Here is a 26,749-nt window from a genome sequence, read left to right as displayed (position 1 = left end):
ATTCAGTTCCATATTAGGTAAATAGCCATCTTTGTTTTATAGTGTGAACTCTTTGTATGGTACTCCAATTTTTCCATCTTTTCTAAAGGGCTAATTTGGTCCATTTGCCATGCCAGATGTGCAGAAGTATTTTAAATATTCCATCAGAATCACAGCTGTTGTGAAGCAGATAATCACAGACTTGGCTGGCTATTATTTTTTTTTAACTGTACTGTTCTTGTGAATATGATAAAACAGAGGCTTGCAAAATGCAGTCTCTACTTCACAGTCTGGGTCCTGGCCCAGACTTGTGGTTTACAAAGCCTTTTGCTGAGTGACAACAAAACAAATTATGCAGTCTCCCTTATGCCTTAAATTTAATATCTCATCTCCTGCTTTCTAATTCAAACCTTCACACTGCACCACGGTTTCCTTTGTAATGAGATAACTCTGAATATTAAGTTTGCATTACACAGAGCTATTATTCACATGCCTGACATCATTACATATGGAACAGTAATCAATAAAACATGGTTTGAGAGGGATTGGATGGCTTGTGGGCATGGGGATCAGTCACCCAAGCCTCTAAGTTTATGAAAAATATCCATCCAAAGTCAGTAGTGACCAACTGCAGAGCTTTGATGAAAGCCTCAGGCAGTGAGGGCAAAGTTTGAACAGTCAGGGATGTTCACTGTCGGAGGTGGTCCCATCGCGTCACTGCTGAGCCACTCGGCTGGGGAGGAGGGATTGGACAGGTGCACAGCCTCCGCCTGCTCTCTGCTCTATGGACTTGATTTGAAGACAAACAAATGTCCCTCTTCAGCCCTGGCACCCCAGATCCAAACCCATTTAATTTGAATTCCAATCCACTCTGGCTGAGTCAGCCTGGCAGATTTCGCTGTCTGTTCTCTACCAGCTGTCAAAAAACAATCTGCCCTGCAGAATCAAGCCCAGATGACTGTTCACTGTGAGAGGTTTATAGGCTCTGTGAAGCCTGACATATCACATGTGCTCGTGTCCTACCTCCATCGTTGTCTTTCCCATCGCCGCATGCCGTCTCCATGGAAGTGTCACAGCCTGCTCCTCTCCAGCCCAGCTGGCAGACACAGTGCCAGCCGTTCATGTCCAGAGTGCATCTGCCATTGCCATTGCACAAGCCAGGGCATCCCTCTGCAAGGCAAACAGCCACACGTTCAAACACACTCAAAACACAAAGCAACACAGCCTGGAAAGGGCCTCATTAAACAGCTCTTTCCCTTTGCCTTCAGTTGATTTCTCCACTCCCACTTGGTGTCTTCCCACCTGGAATGAACCCACTTTGGTGTCAGGATGGTGGTGACTACTCAATGGGCAGCTGCTTCTGGCTCTCCCAGGAGATCCTTACAGCACAACCACACTCACTGCACTAAGGGAATGGTGAGTTTCAGGGGTGTACTGAGATATTCCTGCTTCATTGGTTGCAAATGCAAGGCAGCACATTGCCCTCCAAGCCTCTCAAAACATTTGCCATGTAAGACTAGTACTTGGGGTCACGTAAATTGCATTTGGGATTAAAGTTCACAACACCCAGCAGAATAAAGCAGCTGGCTTTCAATAATACTGAGATCTCAGACTGGTAAGCATTCAAAACCAGCTGGAAAGGAAAAGGTAGAAAATATTTTGAAGACATACAGCTTCTTTACTGTAGTAATTTTGGGAGGGATTCATCTCATCTGGTTCAATTAATCTAAAACTGAGATACCTTCAACTCTCTGTAGTCAGCAGAGAAACAGACTGTCCCAGGGCAGAAGTCTCCTCATGTGGGTTTGATGCACATGGTGATAAGCTAAAGCATGCTCTGGAAACATCCATTTCTCCCCAGTGATTAGAGAGACACTGCACAGAGGCAGGCATTTTATAGGTGATAAAATTTAGTTAGGGAGGATGAACACCAACCTCCCCGTCTGCTCACTAGGGTTTGGTTTTCTCATCTGATGACCTCCTGCTGAGATATCTGTACTTCCCCCCCACCCCTTCAAGAAAACAGCAGAGTAATTTCCACAGTAAGCAGTGGTGTGAAGGAAGCTGCTTAGCTTAAACCCTTCTGGGGGCTTTTTACCTGCCGAGCTCAAAAATCTTTACCACCGAGCTGTCAGAAATGTAAGAGACACTTAACAGCTTAGGAAACTGAAGTACAAGGGACTGAAGTGACTGTGAAGGTCACTCAGCAGGACTGATTACACCAGGGAAACAATTCAGTCTTCTTAAGCCCTGTTTTAATGCTTTCTCTATTTATATGTGTGTAGTGCTATCCTGCCACATAGTCTGAGTTTTTTAAGGTCCGGTTTGCAAGACAGGTTTGTGAACCTGTGTGAATGACACAGACTTATCCTGTGCTTAAGGACAGTGAAGAGGTGTGCATTGTCTCAACACCTGTTTGACCATATGATATGTGAGGGTCTCCCCAAGGCAGAGCTGGGACCCCGTCTAGAGCATCCCATGTCATAGTGTGTCCTGCACTGGGGAAATGGGGCTTAGAAATGCCTTTAAAACAAACAAACAAAAAAATTGTTTCACAGGGAGATTTTTAAGTTCACAGAACCTTTCCCAGTGAACAGAAAAAAACCAAACATTTTTAGGACTGTTTTTTTAACAAGTGACTGATTTACACAGGCCAAATGGAAAAAGGAACAAAGGTAGTAAGGAAAAGTCCTTTAGAAGGATCTTAAATATATTTCTCCTTTACAAACAAATTTGTTGCATTTCAGTCTTTTAAATGTGTATTCTGGGATGCAGCAAATGTGTGTGTATGTGTCAGCATGCTGTTGTGTATTTTGGTATTTACACACTATATTAGTATTTATATACTACAGAAGAGCTATTTATAAGCAAGGCTACTTGAAATTCTTCATTTTAATATCCCGCCCTTAGTTACTTACAACAGTGCCAAACACTTAACCATTGAATCAGATTTTTTATTGCTACAGCTAATTTATATGTTTGATCCCTTTACTTACTTTCAGTACAAGCTGAAAGCATTCAACTATTTTGAGAATGAAAGAGGAAGAAGTGTATTAACTAACCTCCTAAAATTACTTGGCTAGGTAGGTAATTCCATTTTGGAGTAGATATATCTAGTTTGGATGAGACCATCCTGACAGTAGAGATAGGAATTTGTCCCCCTCTCTAAAAATCACAGAATCATAGAACAGTTTGGGTTGGAATGGGCCTAAATGGTCATGGAATTCCAATCTCCCTGCCATGGCCAGGGACACCTTCCACTAGACCAGGAAGCTTGAAGTCCCATCCAATCTGGCTCTTCAAGTGATGGGATATCCAATGGCACAGGTTGACCAGCTTCCCTAGGTAACCTGTGCCATTGCTTTGGTTTGTCTAGATGAAAAGCCTCTGAAGAAATCTCGCTTTATGTGTATACTGGATGGCTCTATATAGAGCTTGGCTGGTGCGTCACCACTGAGCACACCTCTTGTTTTTACTCCTCAGACTCTCTAAAATCTTTGCCAAAAAGTTCTCTCCTCTCCTACCATTGCAGAGACTGGGCAGAACAAAGGGGCTATAGTGTTGACCTGGACAGGAGTGAAGTGAGAACCAGAAAGAGTTGGATGAGATTGAAGACACTATGATCTTGGCTCATTGAGAAGTGCCCAGGAAATGTAAGGGAATACAAATCTAGCTATAAAAACAGACCTCATATAGAACTGCATGTGCTCTACTCTCCCAGGCTTAGGAAAAAGGGAATTTGGAGTGGCAGAAAACAGATGCTATAGTTTGAATGAAGCACCTTTGGCATCTGAGGAAACGGGAACAGCTTGATTTGTCTCTCCTTGGACAATAGTGGCTGAAAAGACTATGATTTTTTTTTCCAAAAGTTAATGAAACACATAAACATTGAGAAGGGAAAACTTCTTAAAAGCTATTTAAGGTAAAGAGAGTATTGCTGGCACAAGAACAAATGGACATAAACCAAGTATGAATAAATTCTGGCTGGAAATTAGGAAAAAAAATCATTTGCAAGGATCAAAGGAATGAAGTTCTGGAGCAGACTCCCTGTGGGAGTGTTAAGGAGAAGATTCTTCAGTTACTTTTCCATAGAGCTTGGTAAATTTATATAAAATTTTACACAATGTGTCCTTGCCAGCAGAAGACCAGACTCTAACTGAGGAGACCCCTTTCAATCCTATGTGAATTTTGTTTGCAAGTTATTGTCTATATGAAACATGTTTGAGAGTATTTGAATGGACTTTCAGGATTTACTCTGAAATCTTCTTGATCTGCATCCAGAGAAAGTAAGCCAAGCATTTCAGAAAGAGGACAAGCAGAGGAAAAGCATCGGTCAGGAGAGGAGAGGAGAGGAGAGACGAGAGCAAGCATCTCATAAGATTATGCCTTCCCAAAATATCTATTCCTCTTCTTGAGTAATACAGGAATCCAGGATGCTCTGATGAGAGATAAGCATCTGTAGATACCTAAAGTAGGGTAACTCCTCCTGCAATTTTATACTCCACTTTCTTGGCACCCTTTAAGTGTAGAAAGTAAGTTTGTCCCTTCCCACTAAGGACAATGTAATCTCTGGTTCTTAGTAGATAAAGCTCTTCCAAGGAACCAGAAAGAACTGTTTCCTGATGACAGAAATGGCTCTTCACAGGTATAGGAACATAGAGATTTTCTAATGTTTACCATTGCATTACACAGTTCATTAAAATTTCAATGCTGTGAGGATTAAACTGAACCCCTAGTATCATGGTTTGGTAGGAGAGCAGACATTTTAAAGATGCATAGAGAAAGTAAACCATTAATAGGAAAAAAAAAATACAGCAGCTGTTAGAGGACTTGGGCTTTCAGAAAGTTAGAAGACAACAGAGATGCATAAGCCAATATGTCCAGGAGAACGGACCTATAAGTACTACCATTTCTGAAGTGGTTCATTGCGCAGAGACTTGACCATCACTTACACTACACAGATAGGATGGTACAATACTCCTCATTCCACAAACAGTGCACTTCAAAGCACTTGATGAAAAGATGTTACAAAATAAACTTTATCCTCTCCTTTCCCCCATGCTGGGGAATAAAGCAAAGAGATCATCTTGTTTCCGAATTGCTTCTGAATGTCACCACAGCAGGATGGCTTAATCCTCAGAGATTTATACCACCATAATCTTGCAGCTCTGATTTCTCATGGCTAGAAGTCACCAGTGATCCATTATTCCTGTTTGTGGTATTAACTGTACTTGGGTGACTAAGAGAATTAAATACATGAATAGGGCTTTTTCGGAAAAGGGGGAGGAAACCCTTTATGTGAGTTTCAAACTTAAGCACATGTAAGTGCTGCTGAAAGATTCTGAAGGGCATTCACAAAGATGTTCAGTCTGTCATGCAAATGAGAGAACAGACCAGGGAAGTGATATAGAAAGTGGGTTAATTTTGAAACAGAGAAGTACAGACCATCAGAGTCAAAGGAGACTGTCATCAGAAGTCATCCTGCAATTTTTAAGACTGTTGGTAAAATAATCTGCTCTTAATGATCTGTACAGTTAAAGTCTTCTCTAATTAGTCCAACTATAAGCAACATTTACTGGTATTTTTCTTCAAGGAAAACCTCACTGCCACTTGAAATAAGACTGAGAAGACAAGGGTATTTATTATCTTTCCTTCACTGTCCGTAGGAGAGCCCTGATGGAGTTCTTATGAAGTCCCAGATAGCAGCTGAGCTCTGGGACAAGTAGGACATGGCTGAATGCAACATGTGAAGATGCAAATGCCTGAAGCTTGAGAGAACAACAAACGCTCTAAGACCTGCAGAAGTTTCTCTAAGACTAAAGGGGAGGAGAAAAGCATCAGCTGATCCCTGCAAACTATGAAAGCTTGTCCCAAAACCAACTCAACTCTGAAACTACCACTGTGATATTCTGTGGTGACTGGAATCCAGGAATCCTTAATCAGATGTGTCCTCTAATAGGAAGGTTAAGAAGTTACTGACCAGAGCTCCTACACTTGCAACTGTACAAACGAGGGAACTGGCTTTAGTCAGACTTTGGATTCTCACTTGCTCTCACACTTCAGGAGCAGCCCTTGCAACCACCCCTGAATTCTAATGTTGTTCAGCAACTTGAAAATCCAAACTAGCTGTTTATATATGCATCACTACAGTGTTAATGTGGTTAATGATTATTTTTGAAGAGTAAGAACTGATATTCAGTAATAGAAATAATTAAACTGATGTACCACCAGATTCAATGATATTCTGGAGACACTCTCTCTAAAATCAGCATCTCTTCTAATTATTATTAAAATAATAGGCACCTCTTCTCATTTTAAGCACTACCAGTGTTAATTAGGCCTTAGTTTAGAAGATTTTACTCTGAGTCTAGTTAGAGCTTTTTGGTTTAATGATGCTGATATTTGCTATTAAAAGTTGCCCTCCCATTTAGGAACAATTCTACATCTTTGACTGACTAGTTTATTGTAAACCTGCAGGAAAGATTCAGCAGTAAATCAGGCTCACCCTTTGACAACAGGATTACTGGGAAGGGATTTCAACCAGAAAGATGTTAATAATTAAGAAAGCCAAAAGGGCATGAGTAATTTAGTTTTGAAAAATGCACACCATGCAGTTAGCCAAGTAGAAAACCATGTACTTTTAATGTTTCAGCTATTGCTAATCTTTCCAAAAGCAGCCATGCATAGCAAGGGATGATCTTTTATTCTTAGTATGTTACTTAACCTGCTACCTACTGAAAGACTCATTAAATATAATGTGTCTTTATTATTGGGCATAAAGGTGAGTCAAAAAGCTACCTAGAGGAAAAATGACATCTACAAAAGACTTAGTTAAAAAATTGGGCCACTGAATGGGCAAATCAGTACTGAAGGTTCCTTGCCAGGCTCCGCAAGTTGATTTTTCATCTCTTCTATGCCCTCAATGCTTATCTGCTACTTTTTGATGCAGTCTTCTCCAATACACACTGAGATGAAAAGGAGGAGTCCTGGGGTTTTGAAATGCAAAACACTGAGATGTGGAACATTAACAGCAGGTTCTGATCAGCTCCCTGGTGATGGCCCATATCTTCCTCTGAGGATGCCATCATGTTTACTTCATAAAGGCACAATAAATGTCCCTCTTTCCCTGATCTAAGAAAGAGAATGTACCTTTTCCTCCCAATTTAAATAAAGTCAAACACGGGGGTTTTTTGGTGCTAAGCAATGAGAGAAAACTAACTACCACTGTACAATCAACTGATCCATAAAGAGGGGTCCAAGGACAGCTACCAGTTGCTGCATTACACTGAAGATGGAAGTATTTAAACTATGGACGTTTCCTCATCACTAGTATTTGTCTGTTCAAACATTTTGCCTATTTCCAGTTGTTCCTGAATCTGCCTTTAAAAAAAGAAAAACACTGCACTGTAAATTCTCCTAGAGAAGTGAAGTCAGTAGGGCAACCATGTTTCTTGTCACACCACACAAGCCCTATATAGCAAAGACTTCATTTTAACAGCTCATGGGGTCAATACTTGAGCATATCTGCTCTTCATCCTCAGCCTCTCACAGCTGTTATTTTTGATTGCTCAAAACCTAAAAAGAGGGATAGTACTACAGAAAAAAATTTATTTGTTCAACCTGATTTTTTGGTTTGTTTAACCAGCAAACATAAGAAGCTAGCATGGTGTCAACACTGTGCTGCTGTTAGTGTCAAATCAGCCATGTAGAAAAATATTTAAGTCCAACTCAATCATATTTATTGTCAGACTGTTGTATTTAACCATATGCATGCTATTTCAATATTTTTCAAAAGCTAAGTGCATTGTTGAACTGTCTGTTTCTATTAAAAAGTCCTAAAGCAATTTAGCTCATTGTTCTGATTAACAAAAAACTGATTTTTTTAAAAAACAGCAGGTGATCACTGTTCTTGAACAGTTCAATTCCTTTTCTTCTTTTCTGAAGAAAGACCTGTGTCCTAGACTTGTGTTACACTTACAAACAGGAGCAGAAGGTTGGATTTTGTTGTAGTGTACATTAATGCAGCATTCACTAATTTCCACAGATTTTGCAGATTTATGCAACCAGAGATTTTGGGATCATAACATTTCTGTATTACGAAAAAACCCCTCAATATATAATTACTTAAAGCTCCCATGTAAGAGTTGGCAGTTGTGGATCAAAAACATGAAGACTCTACATAGAAAGTGCACTCACCTGTGTTACAAAATGGACCATAGACATTTAATTAAAACACATCACTGTACAGGGTTCCTGCTGTATTCACAGACACTTGTTTTCTCCTGACTTGCCTCACCTGAGTGGGAAGGGTGAGGATGAGAGATGAGTTGGAGAGGAGGGCAGGGACAAGGGAATGGGTAGGAACACTGATACGATGTTAACACAGGGTCACAGCACTTACAGAGGTATTTCCTACATAAATGACTGGAAAGTTCACCCTTCCAGACATTAGGGACCACTTTGGTGACAATGAGGAAGAGATGCAACCTCAACACAGCATGTTCACGGTGCATTTTTTAAAAAGAAACACAAAGACAATAGGAAAAATAGGAAGGAAGAGCATACCTTTCACTACCTTATCCAGATAGTGAGCTTGGGAGATAAAAGACAGGACATTTAAGGTAGGATTGAATAAGTGCATTGCGGCTTACTACGAGACTGTGCAGGTGCTAGAAAGGCAAAGGAGAGTTTGCTGTGATATGAAAAGAAAAACCTTGATTATGAGGAGAGAAAAAAGAAGAAGAGTGGAGCACAGTGCTCCTCAGTCAAATGGCTTGAGAAAGCTGTGTTAAGGCATTCAGTCATCTTTGCTCATTAAGATCAGGAAGAAAAACAGGAAAGTTCTATATATATATTTATGTGTTTATATATATAGGTGTATGTGTATATATGTGTATCAGGATATTGCAATGCTCTGATCTTTTACAAGTCTCCCTCCACTTTACTGACTGCTTTGCATTTCATCAGGAAAGCAGAGACATTTGAAAGTCCTCCACCTTACCTGATTGTCTTATATTTTTCCACACAAAAAGGCACAGTTCCACAACCTTACCAGACTGGTACAGGCTTTTCCCTGTATCTTTTTAATGGTAATATACTGCATTTATGAAGCATTTTCTAGCCCCAGATCAAATTACTTTACAAATATTAAATTAACCTCATGGCAACTATACCAGATAGGCAAGTATTAATATATTAATTTTAAGGAGGGCTAAAGAAAAAGTAAAAAAGAAAGTTATAGATGTCATGGGAGCAGTCATGGAACACTGATATGGAAAACCACCTTCTTACTGATTTTCTGGTGTCGAGCAGAAGGCTGGTGGCTGGTGGCAAAGACATCCTGCCTCAGAGAGCCCTGGTTCATGCCAGCAGGCGGCACTCTCTGTCCTAACACCCGCTGGTCTTTAATAATAAAAGAGAGGCTTTGAGTCTTGCATTTCTCTATTTCAATACCTACTTAAACATTATTTCCCTTGTTCTCTTGCCTGCTCCCTGCAATCTCAGCCTCAGTTGTGTCCTGGTACTTTTTGAAGAAGTTTTTGTTTCAGGCTCGTTCAGGCAGACTATCTTCCTGGGAGGTCATGGCCCTTGCAGGAATTATTTTTCCATCCTGTGAATGTAATGGATCTGTACAGGAACCAAGTGGAGAGGGCTGTGAGAGCTCACCTAGTGAGGGACAGTTATGAGGCTTGGCAAAGAGGTGAATTAATCATGTTGATGTCGGGGGAGCGATGCAGGAAGCACAACATTACCATCTGCTTGGATGGTGGCTGAAGCCTAGGAATGTATCTCCTGGATTTTGACATCCCCAGCAGCCCAACCTCTTAGCTCACTGTGCAGCTGATGGCAGTGAAGGCAGTTGTCAATGCCAACCATGTGTCAGTTTTTCTTGTTTTCATCAATGTTTTCTTGTAATTTGAAAAACAATGGGGCTTCCTACAGGAGCAGCAGGAATCTTTCTTTCCTAAACCCATACAGGCTATACTTCTGCCGCTAAAATATCATCTTATTCCCTACAGACACTCCTTTGGAAACCCTGTGGGCATGCGGGATATGCTGAGAAATCATGCAGGAATTTAGAAGAAAAGCTACTTTTCTAAGGAGTCCTCTGCACTGAAAGGCACCACCACACTCAGCTCCATGTCACCACCCTACTCCTGGAAGCCACTTTAGAACTGCTAGGGAGGAGCGCCTGTGACCATTTTTCAGTGTGAAAACCCCCTTGTTCCACAGCCTGAGCTGACTTGACTTGGTTTGCTTTGTCTGAAACACAATGGGAATGATAACAAGTACTTCTCTTGGCTTGCAGAGAGGGAGGGAAAGAACAGAAGAGAAGTGAGAGATGCTGCAGGCAGGTCCTTGAGAAGGACTTGTTTCCCACTATGCTCTCCTTCTTCATTTCCCAAATATTCTTTTTGCCTTTATCTTTCCTATCAGGTGAAGTGGACTGAGCCTCAGGGAAATCACCGGAGTTAAACTGAGATCACACAAATGTGAAAGAGAGGAGAAAGTAAATATCCACTGCTGAACCAGGGACAGCATGTGAAGTTTATGCTACAGGGTCAGGGAAAACACTGTCTTTGAAGTTAATCTGTGCTTAATATTTACTGGCAAATACGATGCCAAACTATTTAAGGCCAGATTACCTTCAGATTGGTTCAAGATCATGTCAGAACAAAGCAGCAAGTGCGTATTTTCCACTGACTGCTATAACCATGGTCTTCTCTTGCGCAAAGGTACCCATCTCAACCAGTCAGGGAAGTGAGTGCCAGAGGGTCACACACAGCTCAGTTTCTGCTGTGGATGCACTTGAGCACTGACTGTTGGGCAGCGGGTAGAATCACAGAATCATAAGAGCTGGAAAAGACCTCTAAGATCATTGAGTGCAACCACTAAGCCTTGTCCCTAAGCACCACATCTACGAGATAGCAAGAACCTTCCCCAACACTGGGGAGCTTATTTTTGTCTTGGGCCATGCATGGTGTGTGTTGCTTTGTGGATTCAAAGGGCACAAGTGATGTTTTAGAAAGCTGTGGAAAAGAGACTAGGATCCACCTGTAATGTGCCCTGTCTGGATTCCAGCTGCTCCAGCAGAAATGGCGAGGCACTGATTACAATCTAAGCTATTCAGAACATGTGTGATTATTTATGCAAGAAGACTGATGAAAGGCAAACTTAAAGGGGCAGATTTCTCAAAAATCAGAGTTTTGCTATGTAAAACAAACCCCAGGCTGATGGCGCCATAAGCAGAAGCCAGTGTGGGACAGGCTGTCTGCCTCTCTGTCTGGGCATTGTTATTGCATCCATCACCCGTGTGTGCCAGGACCAGATTTCCGAAAGGAGTTAAAACATGTGGCTTTTGCAGAGATCAATGGGGATTAGGCACTGAGGTGCTTTGAAATCCTGCTAGGTAGGCTGTGGAGTGTTTGGAGAGCTAGCTGCTGGTCCCTCAGGTCTCCAGAGACCCTGAAGTATTCAGCTGCAGCAGCTGAACTTCCAGAGATGGCTTTGGTCTTGTGTCCAGGCTGCTCAAGGATAGTGAATATCCCAACTCCACCATGCAGGGAAGACCCCTGTATGAATCATACAAGCTGGAGAGGGAGTTTTCACAAGGGCTTATAATCATAGGGCAGGGGAGAACAGCCTTTAGCTGAAGGAGGACAGGTTCAGATTGGGTATTTGGAAGAAATTTTTTACACTTAAGGGTGGTGAGGAACTGACACAGGTTGCCTGGAGAAACTGTGGATGCCTCATCCCTGGAAGTTTTCAAGACAACATTGAATGGGGCTTGGAGCAACCTGGTCAAACAAAAGGTTCCCTATCCATGTCAGTGGGGTTGGAACTAGATGATCTTAAAGGTCCAAACAACTTTGTGATTCTATGACTCTTAAACCCAGGAAATTTTCTGAGCTGCTTTCTGCGAGGCAAACCCTTAGAGCAGCCTACTACAGAGCTGAGCTGTAATTTGGCCTTTCAGAGCTCATAGTAAGAGGGTTTATTTCATCTTTAAACTCAATGCTCCTAAAACCCACCATGCTCCCTGGATGTAGTTTGGGCCAGAACAGAAGAAACTTGAATTCCTACAATGTCTCTAACTAGGGAATGAATTAGGAACATGCTGGAGAACCCATCGCGGGAGTCTGGCACTGATGCTGTTGTCACAGTGTGTTTTGTTCCTTCCAGAAAATGACTGAGCCCTTCTGCTGAGTTTCAGGATTCCTGCAGTTAGATAATCAATTTTCTGCTCTACTCTCCTGCACTAAGTCTGCTGAATTGGGATGATGAATGCAAGCTTCGGCATCAATTTCCTAGTCGAGAATTAACTGGGGTTACTCTAATGAAATCTCTGAACATGAGCAATCAAGATAGTACATTCAGTGACACAACTCTTTGTAGGAGCAAACAAAATTAATCCACTGAGATCAGAATACCTTGAACACCATAAGGAAGAGCCTCCTATGACCTACAAAACAAAAGGATGGCATACTCTCACACATGCTCGACAGGAAATGGAAGAAGTGTCCCCTACTGGTATGGTCCATTTCTACCGTGTTACCTGCACACATGGCAATACTGGTAAAGCATCACTTCAGCAATGGGGCTTACGCTTGTCAGTGCTAAAGCAAACCGGGCCATGACACAGACAGATACAGAATTACCATCAACAGAACAATTTGCCATGCAGGGAAATTACACAAGGACAAGGGGAATGCTTTTCACGTACTTAATGTAATTCCAAGTCAATGTCCTTTCATTTGTGCCAACATAACTAGCTTATTATTCCTGCTAAAACCATTCAATTTTCTTGGGTATTCACAACTTTGCCAAATCTCCTTTACATTCTACACATTTATCAGTGAAATATTCTGTAGGAAATAGTGTTTACAGCTTCAGAGGCAGGAGACTATGTACAAATTTGTTTTCAAATCACCATGCAAGGAGATGAGTAGAGGGGAAAGTGAAAAGAGACAGAGTTGCTCCAGGACGTTAGGTATCCAAGAATGATTCCTAAACCAAGCCAGAGCTGCAACAGGAAGGTAGCAGCACATAAAATGAGAGTGTGCACCAGTAAAATCTCAATGCTGACTGCATTGCAGTGCTGGCCCTTCCCCATGCTAACATTTATACTTAGAGTGAGGAATACTACAAATAAATTTAATTACCATGAAAGATAAAAGCTTGTTGTTCGAAAACAGTCCAGGCATATCAGCTGTGTGGAGAATTATCATATACTGAACTAATGGCATTTTGGTTTTACAGCAGTACTAATAAAATGGCACTAAGGGGATGAATCTGGCTTTTTTTTTTTTCCTGCATAAATAAGTTCCATATAAAACTGTCCCCTGGATTTGGGGCCTTTTGCTGAATTTTTTTTCACTCTTTCATGAATCCGTGCTGCTTTCCAAATCAAACTGCTTGAATAGAAGGTTGTAAAATAATATTATGGAAACAGAATTTCAATTAACACAGGACTGCTCTCTTTTCATTTTAAAGTCATTTAAGAAATGTGGGTTTTTCAATCCTTTTCTCAGGAAAAGAAATGAAAGCTGCTAGGGACATCAACAAGAAAGCAGAATGCAATGTCTAATGAGACAGAGGAAGTTTTAAAAGCTAGATATTTTTCATTAGGGGGATGCATGTGGAGACCATAATGTGATAGGGTGACATTAGCATAAATAAATGATAAGTAGAATTGAGCCACAGATATGGTTTGTACCATTATCCTAATGCTGAAATTAAAATACTGAGATCAGGCTTCATTTCCTGTCTTTGTGTGTGCAAATGCACCTGGTGTTCAAGGAAGGGAAGTGATGTCTCATATAACTAAGCTGCTAATCCACACAATAACTATGCTGATATTTGCCCAGGTATTGCTAGTGGTTAGTCTTGATGAAGTGTGATTTTTAGTTATCATGACTTAATGAAAGTAACATAGAGGTAAATTTTCCTTGTCTTTAAAAGAAGCTGAATAAAATAAAATGACTGAAGGAGAATTTTCATCCTGGAACTATTCTTTTAAAGTCAACTGAATTTTTTCAGGTCCACACAGGCATTATTGAGAATAGAACTGGATTCACTAATTTAGTTTTCTATTAATATACAATAAAAGGTATCTGGGGAGTTTAGGGCTACTGATTTAAGAGCATGACTATGGAAGGGGAACTGAAGAGGCTAAATGCTTGACAATCAGAAAGAAGGAAGAAGGGAAAATGCATTAAGTAGTTAAGTGAGAGAAGGAAAAGGTGAAGCCAAGGCAGTTCATTAATGATGCCGCAAATTGCTTAATAAGAGAACTGAAGCTCTTTGCATGATTTAGACATATTGTTGGCTTCTTATTAATAATAACATTCAAAATAAGAGACATGACAGAGAGAGCTTATGAGTAGTGTCAGTACATGAGGAATACAGAAGCAAAGTGAGAGGGAAGTGAAATGGCTGGAAAGGGAGCAGAACAGACAAGGGATAAGCAAGACAGAGTTAAATACCAGCCAGAAATCATCTGTCTGCAGTTTCCTCTTTTATAGTGGCAAGCAAAGTGACAGTGCAAATAATGTAGCAAATAAAAGGAAAGAAAATTTAAAATCAGATGCATGCTTCTAAAAATAGTACAGAGGAGTCTTGGAGGCCACAGAAAGACCTCTCAAGAGAGGTAAAGTGGGATGTTTTCAAAAAAAGCTTCTAGCTGACATTTAAAGTCTTGTCAAACACCACATAGGTGTACTTCACGTCTGATAATAGAAAATATATATAGCCATGTCACCAACAAATGAAAGGACATATTGTCTTGTTCCCACATGAAAATGTATGATGTCAGAATTTGAAATCCAAGAACAAAGGTGCTCATGCTACACTAGATCACACATATTCAATTAAGCATGCGCCTTTTCTCCTCCCTGATCATCAATAATTCTCTCAAAAGGAGTCGGGTTTTCTTTCTCCCTACCAATGGTGCAGTGCTCTCCGTTCCAGCCGGGGCTGCATTCACACTTGCCATCCCGGCAGGTCCCGTGCTCGTTGCAGCGTGGGTGACACGCTCGCTGATCACAGGCTGTGCCCATCCAGCCCTCCTCGCAGCGGCAGGTGCCTCCCACACAAATGGCATGTCCTCCGCAGTCCGCTGCACAAATCTCTGTGGGAGAGGAGACAACAGAGAGGAGAGGATATGGGTGGAGAGAGAGAAGGGAGAGGGGGAAAATCCAGAGTGTTATTGGCAAGAAAAGCAGACACACTTCACTAGCTCGCCTTATGGAGCAATGAAAGGAATTCCTAGAGCTCATAACACTAATCCTTCCTGACAATAAGAATCTAATAAGTATATTACAAAAAAGAGATGGACATGGATTGCAAGGGTCTGCTGTGATTGATCCTCCTATTTGCTTTCTAATTCTCTTACACTCCTCAAGCTTTTGTGATGTTCAAATCCAAACGGGAAGGCTCTTCCAATAAGCAGAACGGAAGTCACATTTAATTAAAATCTGGTTAAGTGTGGAAACAATGTGCTGATAAACTACTGATGCTAAAGTTAAGTGCTGGCAAAGCCTGTTTATGACTTCTTAAACCACAGTTTTGGGGATGGGATTCATTAAAATCATTATTCTCTGTTTAAATTTAAGAAAGGATATTTCTATTTCTACCAAATCTGCACATCCTCTATGTCCCTATTTCTCCTACCACCCATTAAAACTCCCTTCTCAGACATTCAGAGGTACAACCATATCTTTTGTGAGCCACATGCATTGGAGCTGATAGGATGGTGCTTGTTCCCAAATCTTATCAGAGCTAATGGAAGCACAGTCACAGCTGGATATTTTGGTACTCACCGCCAAAAAGCAAAGAGCTAAAGGACCTTGCCTTTTCGGGGATGATGGCCTTCCCAAACCTCCCTGAGCCCCAGAAGGCCTGAGGACATAGGCATAATATTTTTATCCAGCACTAGACTTTTGTCTAAAACCTGGCATGAATTTGGGAAACATGTTTTTATCTACATTGTATTTGTCTGGAAAAACAGAGACTTGGTGGAGAAGAGATGCCCATGCATCAGGTGCTAAAGTGCCTGTTACCACCATTATTATACAGGATTCATTTAAAGGAAAAAAAAAACAAAGCCCAAATACTGATGCAGTGTAGCACTGCAGATTAAATGAAATTAATTTATTTCTTCTCCAGACTCATTACTTGGCTGCTACTTTCCAACTCTCATAAGCCCTGACTATACTCTCCCTTCCTCAACTGAAGGAGAGGCAATTCACAGTATTTCAGCCTATGAGGTCTTCTCTCTGACTTCTGCCTGGCGCTTCTAAATTCCCAAATGTTTTGACCTAAAGCCTTTGGCTTCACTGAGCCATTTTATAGATTTTACAGGGTAAGGACACAGTTCCTTCTGGGGACATGGAGAAGTGAACAGAAGAAATGCTGAGCAGGGCTGGGCTGGAAGCACAGAAAGGGGTACCAGGGTACTCTGCAGTGCGCATTTTTTCTCTGTGTCACTGGCTGCATAAAATATTCAAAACTACTCAGCCTGCATTAACATCACACCTGACTGAAATTCAGCCGTACTTAAGTTGCTTTTAGTCTTTTGACAATGAATACCCCATTTATAGGACACTTGGGCTGTTCAAGAACTTTTGATATCCTCCTGATATAGGGCTGGAACACCCACTTCAGCTCCAGGAGGAAAGCTCCTTGTAGCTCCACCACAGCAGAGAGCTGTGAGGTCTTCAGCCCCTTATGATGGAAAGGATCAGAGAGTTCTTTGGAGAACAGTAATTTATGATAGGAACAACAGTAATGCCTTGCATGTCTACAAAACACCTCATTTTTCAAATGTGACATGAGAACAATATCTAGCTCTTGCTTCCCAAAAAGCTCAGGGTGGTGGAATATTTTCCAGTAAAACTCCTTTTACTGCAGCATTGTGGATGTCTCCAAACCTCCTTAAACATTTAGTTTTGTATGCTTAAGTCTCCTAGTGAAAGAACTCTGGAGTTCAAATGGGCTAAAGACACTCAGGAACTTGTCTGTATCATTTAGAATAAAACTTGCACAAGTATTTGGGTATCTTGGCTACTTAGAGCATGTGCACACACCACTTGGTGTTGAGATGTAACAGAATCTAATGTAGGATTTATTGGAAGCTAATAGAAATTACACTATCAAACAATAAAGGCATGGCTGAGGAAGGGCTCGAGTTGCTGTCAGTAGTTTTTACTTTGCATCTGGCATTGAGAGACAGATTTTCACAGCTCCTAGCTGTGAGGGAGGTAATATCATACTACAGTGGCCAATAAGAGCATAAGGGATGGGCAATTATTGAAATCCATCCTTGCTGAAGGGCTGGAGCCCAGACATGTGTTTTCTACTTTTTTCCCCAACTGCTAGACAGCACTGCAATGGAGCATGGGCTGGTCAGGGTGATGATGAACACACATGACCTGCAAGTTGGTTAATATAGTAGTAAAGACGCACTACAAAAAAAAGTAAATTTAGTTCTCCTTGGCTGACCTGATAAACAAAGTCTAGGGGAGGATAAAGGAAACGGCAGATTAAAAAGCAAAAGCTAGATTTATGCTGCTGAAATTTCAGCAAGCTGACAAGAAATTCCTTGAGAAAATACAAAGTCTGAGAGTACTGGTATTTAAACCCAAACTCCAAAAATTATTATTGTAGCCTCTGGCGCTTTCCAGCATGCTTTTACCATAGGGCTACTCTAGTTAGACTGCAATCCCTTTTCTGGTTATTAGTTTACATTCTTTATTCATAAGCGTTGAACTTGGATCTCAAAATATCAAATAAGATGTAATTTTTCTTGCTCCCAGCTTACCAAGCAATCCAGAGGATGCCAGCTTGGTCACTTCACACCTTCATTATATCCTGTTCTTCCTCTTTGTAAAAATTTCTTCCCTATATCTAGTCTAAATCTAACCTCTTTCAGTTTAAAACAATTATCCCTCTTCTTATCACTATAGGCACTATTAAAATGTCTGTCCCTATCATTCTTATAAGCCCCTATTAAGTAGTAAAAAGGCCACAAGAAAGTCTCCACAGAGCCTTCTGTCCCTGAGGCTGAACAACCCTAACTATCTCAGTCTGTCCCCATGGCAGAGGTTCCTCAGGCCTCTCATTATCTTTGTGGCTTCCTCTAGACTTGCTCAATCAGGTCCATATCCTTCTTGTGTTGGAGACCCCCACAACTGGGTCCCAGAGCTGGATGCAGCACTCCAGGTGGGGTCTCACATGAGTGGAGGGGCAGAATGCCCTTCCTCACCCTGCTGGCCACATGGCTTTGGATGCAGCCAGGGCACTACTGGTTTTCCTGGGCTGTGAGAGCACATGACCAGGTCATGTCCAGCTTTTCGCCCATCCCTAAGTCCTTCCCCTCGGGGCTGCTCTCAATCCCTCACCTCCAGGCCTGTATGGATATCAAGGGTTCCCCTGACTCAGGTGCAGCACCTTGCAGATAATGTAACCAAGGCATAAAGAAGGAAAGTGATGGATCCACAGGTAAATGTGAACTCTGAGACAGGCTCATGAACACCTCGATGTCCCAATATGCAGTCTTGTGTCCTGCAGCTAAGATGGAAACGTCAGATGTCTACAGATTGGTGGTGGAGGAAAAAAACCCAGAGATAATAGGAATAGTGACTGTCAGAAGCCTTCCTGGAATTCTTTAAAGGTGTCAAACTAGGATAATGGAGTGCATTCAAAAATGTTGAAGAGAGAAAAAAAATCATGTTCTGAAAAGCAGAGTCTCTGTGCAGTCATTCCTACGAAAAAGGATGGAAAACCCCCTGGGACATTTACATCTTGACTGAAATATTTCTCAGACAACATGCTGCCAAGGAACAGTCTTGCACACGTGGGCCAGGGATATGCACTGCATGGTATAAACAAACAGATCTTAGGCTAACCAGAAAGGGAATGCTGAGAACATTTTGGGTTTCATCTCCCACCCAGCTGAGACCCCAGCCAAACCACCACCCATGCACACAGAAGTGCGCAGGTTCCAGGCTATGAATGTGTAATTCATATATAATGGATATATGAGGTGGTTTGGACTCCCAGGCCCCAAGGGCTATAATATAGACTCTCAGCTGTGAAAAACACTTGTGAAACAAACTACTTAGGACAGTCTCCCTAAAATGTAGTTTAATTATTTCTGACAGGGAACCAGGAGCCAGGAACTCTCAAAACAAAATCTTCCACTAAGTGCCAGTTTAAAGATAGATGGGTACCCTATGATTTAAATAGCTTTACAACACACAACCTGCTACATGCTCTGGTCCTGTACAACACAGCCCTCTTAAATGCTCACAGGTTTCTAATGAGTGATTAAAAGCAGAATAGCTTTTACTTTTCTTGTGGCACGCTAAGAAATGATCAAAATGGATTTCAGATTAAGCTTCCACTTAAATACATTTCTTTTTGGACAGAAAAAGACAACTAAGGCTGTTTTACAGAAAAGGGCAGGTAAATAGTTTCTTTGTCATTCAGTCCCAGGGACAGAATTTGTCACCTCTGTTCTTATTACAAACTGCATTTTTTAGTACATTTCCCAATTCTGTTGTTAAAATTAGAGGACATGATTAGCTACCATCTGAGCTGCATGAACAAATGAGAAGGAAAGCTTTTAATTCTCCTATTAGAGTATTCTCAGACTGGCCAGCTGCACTATATTGCTCCTGCCTATTTAAGCTTAGTTAGAACACTCTGCCTGCGCATAAAAGACATGCCTGTTAAATATTTTCACACCAGCTGTTCCCAAAAGGTGACTAAATATTTCCTTTCATCTTTAATCTCATCCAGTGTTTGTATGAACAGCTTAGCCACTCCTTATCCTTTCCTAGAGGTGCACTGTTTTACCTCATTTCACAGTGCAGCTCTCAAAGCTGTTTGTAGTTCCTTGAAGAGAGGGGATCCTCTGAGTAAACCTGGTGCCCAATTCTAAGAGCAAATATGAGGCTTAATGTCCTCAAAAAGTACAATCAAGCCAAGCACCTCTGTGAGAAACACCTGGACTTTGAGTATTACCCTATATTTGGCTCCCTTATGTTTGTACTTACCAGAGGGCACTGATGGATAGGAACTGATTAATGGATGCAAACTTTTTTTTTAAGGAATCAAGTTCATATCAACGTTCCCATGGGGTGTTTTGTCATGTTATTGTCTGGGAGTGATGTCTTGCATTGCCTGAATCTCGCCTCACATTATGTCAGTCTTACCTGAAGAATTGAATTGAGCCTAAATGCCCTCTGTGGGGTAAAGAAGGAAAGAGACATAGTTCCAGAGGATGACACACTTGAAACCTCTTTCATGGAGAATTTCTGGAGAAGACAGTGCCCAAGGCATTGTTGAGCTTGGGGTGGTTAACCCAGAGGTCTCAGGTTATCAGAAACATTATTCTTTGGAAAGGATAATGCCATTCCAATACAATTCTGCTTATTTTTCATGCAAATAATAAAAAAAGAAATGTCTCTTTTTCAGTTCCAGGACCTGCTCTGTTTCATCACTGCTCATCCCCACCAGTAACCAGCCCATTACTGGCACTCAGAGCAACCTGGTCTAGTGGAAGGTGGCTCTGCCCAAGGACAGGGGGTGGGAAGTAACTGACTTTTAAAGACCCTTCCAACCAAAACCATTCTGTGATTTTGTGAGCCCAGACTCAACTGCCTGCTGGCTAGTTTTGAGACAAATGGTTTTCCTTTCTTTTTTTTTTTCCTCATTATCTCCTCATGATTGGGTGAGGGACTTCCCTCTGGTCTGTTAAAACTGCCTCAGAATTCTTCAAGGCTCTCTTAAAAATCCCAATCCCTACCCAAAATCTTGGCAGTGGCTGCTGATGTGCCTTAACTTCTCCACAGTGTGTTGAGGAAAACTGTAATGTAATTTTTCTCTGTCTCCATCAGCATGTCTCTCTCTGTTGTTGTTCACTTAAAGTTTAAGAATCTCAACTATCTGAGGCTAAGATTATCCTTTTTGTTCTGCATTTGCACTGTGCCAGGTATAATGAGGTCACAGTCCATTAACGGCACTTCAGAAGTTAGAATACTAAAGCAATTACTCCTACAAATAAAAAACTTGTACCTGTTTCTCTTTCTTTTTTTTTCACATCCTGCTAAAAACTGGCATAAATCTGTCCCCTTAAGAACAAAAAGTCTGCTATGTTGTCTTTGATATTTCAGAAGAAAGTGGGAAAAGAAAACCATCAAACACTAACCCAACAATGCAGTGCTTTGCTCAGGCCCTTTTTAATTGATGGAACAGACACAGGAGCCTCCAACACAGGAAATGGCATCATTCAGAATTTCACATTATTTTCACATTACATTAAAGACTGGAGTTGGGAAAGGGATAATGATGTTAATTTGTGCTTCATTTCTAGCAAATCCATTTTTACATGTTTACCCCTATCCACCCGCACATCTTCAGACTGGCTTGACAACAGTTTAAAGCTTTCCAGTTTAGAGAAGAGCAATGCAGATGAAAATTTTTCTTTAGCGTTCATGTGATGCAGAATCAGAGATTTAGCTGCTTCTGACCTGTCTGCTAAATCCTTTAATAAATATGGATTTAGTGCTAAAATGTAAGATCAGGTGAAATTGCTCAGAGCTTCCTGAAAACTGGGTCAGTTCCACTGACCTTCAATATATTAATAGAAAAATTAATAATTAAAAATCTGCCATAACTAGGATTTTCCCATTTCAAGTTGGCTCATTTGAGGTAATTTCCAGCCTCAGACAGATTTTTTTTTCCAGAAAAGCACAGGACAGAGGCACTGCACGGAGCTAAAAAGCTGAGTTTGGTGAGGAGCTAAGCCTTATTTTCACAACCTGCTTTAGAAGGCAATTTATGGGGAATATCTGGGAAAAGAAAGAAATATATAGATGAAAAAAGCAGAAGGTGTGTGATCAGCATGATTTAGATAGCAGTGAAGTGCTAAAGACATTCCTCATAACAAAACACATTTTGCAGTGTTATGAAACTCTCATTCCTGTGATTCGATAACTCTGTAGTGACATGAACTCCTGTGCTGTTACTGAAGAAAAGACATAAAGCACATTAGCTTTTAAAACCATCCTTTTTACAAATGTATAAGGAATGGATCAAACTAAGGAGCAAGAAAAAACCTGAAAGAAGAGGTGTGGATTTTCTGTCACTGCCAGTAGCTGATCTGTACCATGAAATCCTCTGAAAACCATCCTGGTTTAGTAGCAAACAGGGAATGATTGTGTAAGTTCTGTACATGTCATTAATTGAGGGATGTATTTTTCCTTCAGAGATCATGTCCTGAAAGCAATGTCTGCATAATTTAATGCCAGTAAACAAATAATCTGTTTATCTTTTTTTAAAGCATACATCAAATATGCAAATATTACCAATGTAGAAATAATAATAATAATAATTTATGTCTATAAATATAAAACCTGTCTTTTTAGGAGCACAATTAATCTTTTGGTATTTTGATGACTCTCTACTCCACTCAAGGGCCTCAATGTGTTTTACACAGCTCAGTAAACTGAACATAACTAAAAGGTAACAGCTATTTATTTTCTTTCCATGGATGAGGAAATTATGATTAAAGAATGCTCCCTAGAGACTGAAAATGAATCCATCAGCTTTGCTATCACCCCTCATCAGGAAGAACACTGACCTTCAGAAATAGCTTTGAAATGTGACTTGGACACCTGAATTTTCACCTCCTGAACACAAAGCCCTGAGGAGCATCCCAGAATGCCTGCATTGGGGAATGCATATCCTGCATGACAGAGTGACCCTAACCAGGACACTTGAGTTGGCCTGAATGCTGATTCTTGCCAGCTCTGCAGGAGGACTGAGTACAGGTCTCCAATACACGTGGAGGAGGGATAACTCTGCAACTCTGCACTTGCAGGAAAGACTGGGTATGCACAAAGGAGGTATAAAACACAGAACAAAAGAGGAGAGAGATTTTTCACTCAAAGTGGTTGAGCTGTATCTAGGAGAAGGGTGGAGAAAATCCCTAATACAGAAAAGGACCCATCTCTGGCTCTGGCCCTCAACTAGATGCAGAAGTTTAACTTCACTTCAGTTTTTTCCCCCAGTTTTCTCCTGGTATTTAATTCTTTGCTGGCATCAACAGCTTTGTGTTTAAATGAAAGGGTTCTGCAAATCCCCTTCTAGGTCTAATTTCTCTCTGGAGATTCAAATCAGGAATCAGGGTGCCTCTGAGATGCCTCACTTGGAGATGAATAAATAGTCCACAGAGTAGCTCTTCACCTGGTGCTGAGCAGATCCAGGAGATGTGTCTGTAACTCCCCTGGAAGCCACCCTCCATCTCCAAAATGAGTAATGAAGGGGTTTGGTATAGTAATATACTTAAACTGATGTATGTGTGTCCTCCAAGACTGAGCCTCTCTAACCATACAGGATTGAGCACAATGGGATTCTTGGGAATTCTTGCCAGAAACAGTAACAGTGAGAACAGGAGCACAACAGACACAATTAGCTGCACAATGTACACTGGTACAGCTGGGATGTCTTTTAATAAAAGACATACTCACTTTGAAGTGCAATTCCAGCTTGCTTCATATTTGCATAAAGGTCTTCCAGTTCCTGTCTGGAAACTTGTAATTCTGTGCAATGAAATTCCATTAAATTGCTCTGGTGCTTTTTATCAGCTTCTACTTCCTACAGTATTTATACTCCATTTTCATCCTTGCCTTAAATGGTAAGGACTGACCATCACTTTCTGTCTGAAGTATCTCCTCTATGGCTGTGATTTACTTTCATACTTGTGTCAACCTTCCATTCATTTATTATTATGAACTCTACTTTAAACTGTCTCTTGTTGTTGAATAGCAGGACATGAAATGCCAGGTATTGTCAGGCTTCAGTCTTGGAGCTAAGATTTATTGAATAAAAATAAATATCCCAAAGTGCAGGATTGTATTTTTCTCTTTCATACTTAAGAATCTCTATGCTTTCTGGGATGTGTTAAAGCTTCCCAGAAAAGAAACAATTTCTAGTATATCAAATGAAGTTCCTAAGAAGGATTCTCCTCTGGGCTAATTTTAATTTCCTCTCTGTCCACAAGGACGAGATAATTTGACAGCAGAAAAGTGTTTTGCTCATGCTTAAAAAGAACTGATTTATTTTCCAATTCTGTACATTTTGGTTTTTTCTAAAATAACTTAAATAGATCAGTCAACAGTGTGTGTTGAAGTGATCACAAGCTAGATTTTCTTGGGATTCCCTTATTCAGAGATCAGTCCCAATATGGATTCCTTTTTCTTCAGACATTTTGCCAAAGAACTTAGAAATTTTACTGTTATTCATCTTCTTCAAAAGGAGACACAGAACATGTATGAAACATGCAGAGCTGACATATCCAGAAGTTAGATGTCTGTCTATCCACACAAACCAGATGCAGCAGTAGCTGCCTCAGAAGGTTTCTGTTTGCTGTGCTGTCCATATGCCTCAACATTGATCTGAAAGTATCACCTTTACTGAAAAGCAGCAGAGCTCTCTCCAAAGAGCTTTCTAACTTTCATCTGTCAACATCATCAGAAAGTGCTCACTAGTGCAAATTGTGATGATAGTTTTTAGAGTATGAACACCTTGTAATTTGGAAGGGGGCAGAGAGAATATACTAATTCCAGTGCATCCACTTCAGACAGCTTATTAAATCCTGGATTTCTGGGCTTTAGTAGACACCAATCCACTACACGACAATCATTGGTCTTATATTGTCTTTTTCTTTGCTTATTTTTTATGTTATTCTGTTTTACTGACTCACAGACTCTTTTCCTGGTTATCTAATCCTGGGCATTCTAACTGAGAATGATACATAGAATCATTTGGGTGGAAGGGACATTAAAGACCAGCTCCTACTACCCCCACACCCTTATCAAAGGGAGGGACACCTTCCAACAGAACAAGCTGTTCAAAGCTCCATCCAACCTGGCCTCGAACACCTTCAGGGATGAGGCATCCACAGCTTCTCTGGGCAACCTAGTTCAGTGTCTCAAACATGATTTGATGAAGCTGAAAACATCCAATAAACTTTTGCAAGAACTCTGATTGTGATGAGCTTCAACTGGGTTGGAGTGTAAGGTGATAGTCACAGGAGGTATCTACCAACAACAGCATGGAATTGACTGAACTGCATGGAACTGACTGAATGCCAATGGAGAAGCCATGACATGGAACCTACAACCATCCTTGCTGAGTCATGAGCGGCTTTATCCAGCATAATCAAGGCAGATCATGGCAGACACTGACTCTGCACAAGTATCACCCTGCTGATATTGCAGCAGTATCCCGGTTAAAAGTAGGAATAGTCAGCAGCAAAGGACTAGATTCAAAAATTAAGAGGCTCCTCCTTTCAAAGGAGAAGAAGCCAAAACTTGGTCATTTGAGACTTAGTCATACAAATGATAAGTTCTCAGTGATACAAGCAAACATGCTAATTGCTCAGTCATCCTCAAAACACGGTATTTTAACAGTACTCTGTTTTAAACATGGAATTTAGTATCTTGTGGTGTTGTGAAATTTTTCAAACTAGTCACATTAATATGAGCCCCACTGACTCCAGTACAACATTGCTGTTATCAGTCAGAAAAGACTGCAACACAAAGCATAATTGATCTAAACAAAAAGAACTTTTGAGCTCATGGTGTGACTGCTGAGGTCACATTTGGAGATAGGGAAAGATGTTGAACTGAAACTGGCATGCTGGGAATTAGCCCTAATTATTGTAGGAAACAAACAGGGGATGGAATAGTCTTCCCACTGCCCTTTGTAGGGGTCCATAAATTTTCACTGATTACTGCTGATACAAGAGAGAAACTTTGCTCATCACAGAATGCCTAAGGTCAATGAGAACCAGGGACTGCTTGTTACATGACTGGACACACACTATTCTCAGCCTGAGACATGACTTAATCAGAGCAAATGCTTAGTGATCTAATGGTCAGAGACAGACTGATGATATCATTGCTTCCACTGGTTTTGGCCAAGTCTGCAATGACAGCTAGAACACAAGTTTTCAGTTCCTTCAATCTTCCCTCTGTCACTGTGTCTGACCAAAACTGTATGGACTGCTGCAGAGAAGGGGCTGAAAGTAAAATCCTAAACACATCCCAGAGCTGACAGAAGTTTGATGCATCTCTAATTGGCCAGGAAAATGTCCTAAAACAATTTTTCAGCTATCAGACTTAAAGTAGGAATTTATATTTGAAAGGTAAGTTGTATTTTCTATCTTAGTGGGAGTTCTCTCCCTCCCTTTATTGTGCCCCTTTCATCTGCTGAGCACAAAGATACTTGGACTTTTGAAGAATTGGACTCGCCACAAAAATAACTGCAGCCCATTTCAACTATTATCTTTTTTCCACCACATCAGGGTCTCCTTACACACATTTTTAATAAACAAAAGGAAAGGGAGTAAAAGGATATTCAAATGAAAGCCTCCCTGAATGCTTTTATTTCAAAGGTTTAAGCAGATTTTAGTCTTTTATTGCATTTTTAATAAAAAGCTTAGAAGTCTTTAAAGGCTAAGTTCCTCTTGGCAATGGGTAGGCTAAAATCTGTACTCACAAACTCAACTACATTTAAAAATTCATGTTTTTCACAATGATAGTTCTTATTAACACTGTTGATTCTCTAGATTCACTAATTTCTTCACAATTGACAAAGGAGATATCTGCCAGGCAGAACCTGTGAGAGCCTTGTGTGTGCACTGGGCTGCACATACTTTTCCCTTTGAGAGAAAAGGTACTTCTCTCCATAAAAACTG

At 40.8% G+C, this 26,749-nt stretch overlaps 1 protein-coding gene across 4 annotated transcripts in view; it reads right to left on the bottom strand.

Annotated features, from left to right (window-relative positions):
* Window positions 1-26,749, bottom strand: part of TENM4 (teneurin transmembrane protein 4) — a 595,878-nt gene that overhangs the window by 110,763 nt on the left and 458,366 nt on the right. For all 4 annotated transcript variants that reach the window (XM_030971231.1, XM_030971250.1, XM_030971240.1 and 1 more), the window contains 2 exons: window positions 14,924-15,109; window positions 1,003-1,149 (listed from right to left, as the gene is read on the bottom strand). In XM_030971231.1, coding sequence (XP_030827091.1) covers window positions 1,003-1,149; window positions 14,924-15,109 — 333 coding nt within the window. The remainder of the gene's footprint in view (window positions 1-1,002; window positions 1,150-14,923; window positions 15,110-26,749) is intronic.

This window comes from Camarhynchus parvulus, chromosome 1 (genome assembly GCF_901933205.1).
Source record: "Camarhynchus parvulus chromosome 1, STF_HiC, whole genome shotgun sequence".
In the NCBI taxonomy this organism is placed as follows: Eukaryota; Metazoa; Chordata; class Aves; order Passeriformes; family Thraupidae; genus Camarhynchus; species Camarhynchus parvulus.
Note: the sequence above shows the minus strand (reverse complement) of the source record. Positions and strands in the feature narration are given on the sequence as shown.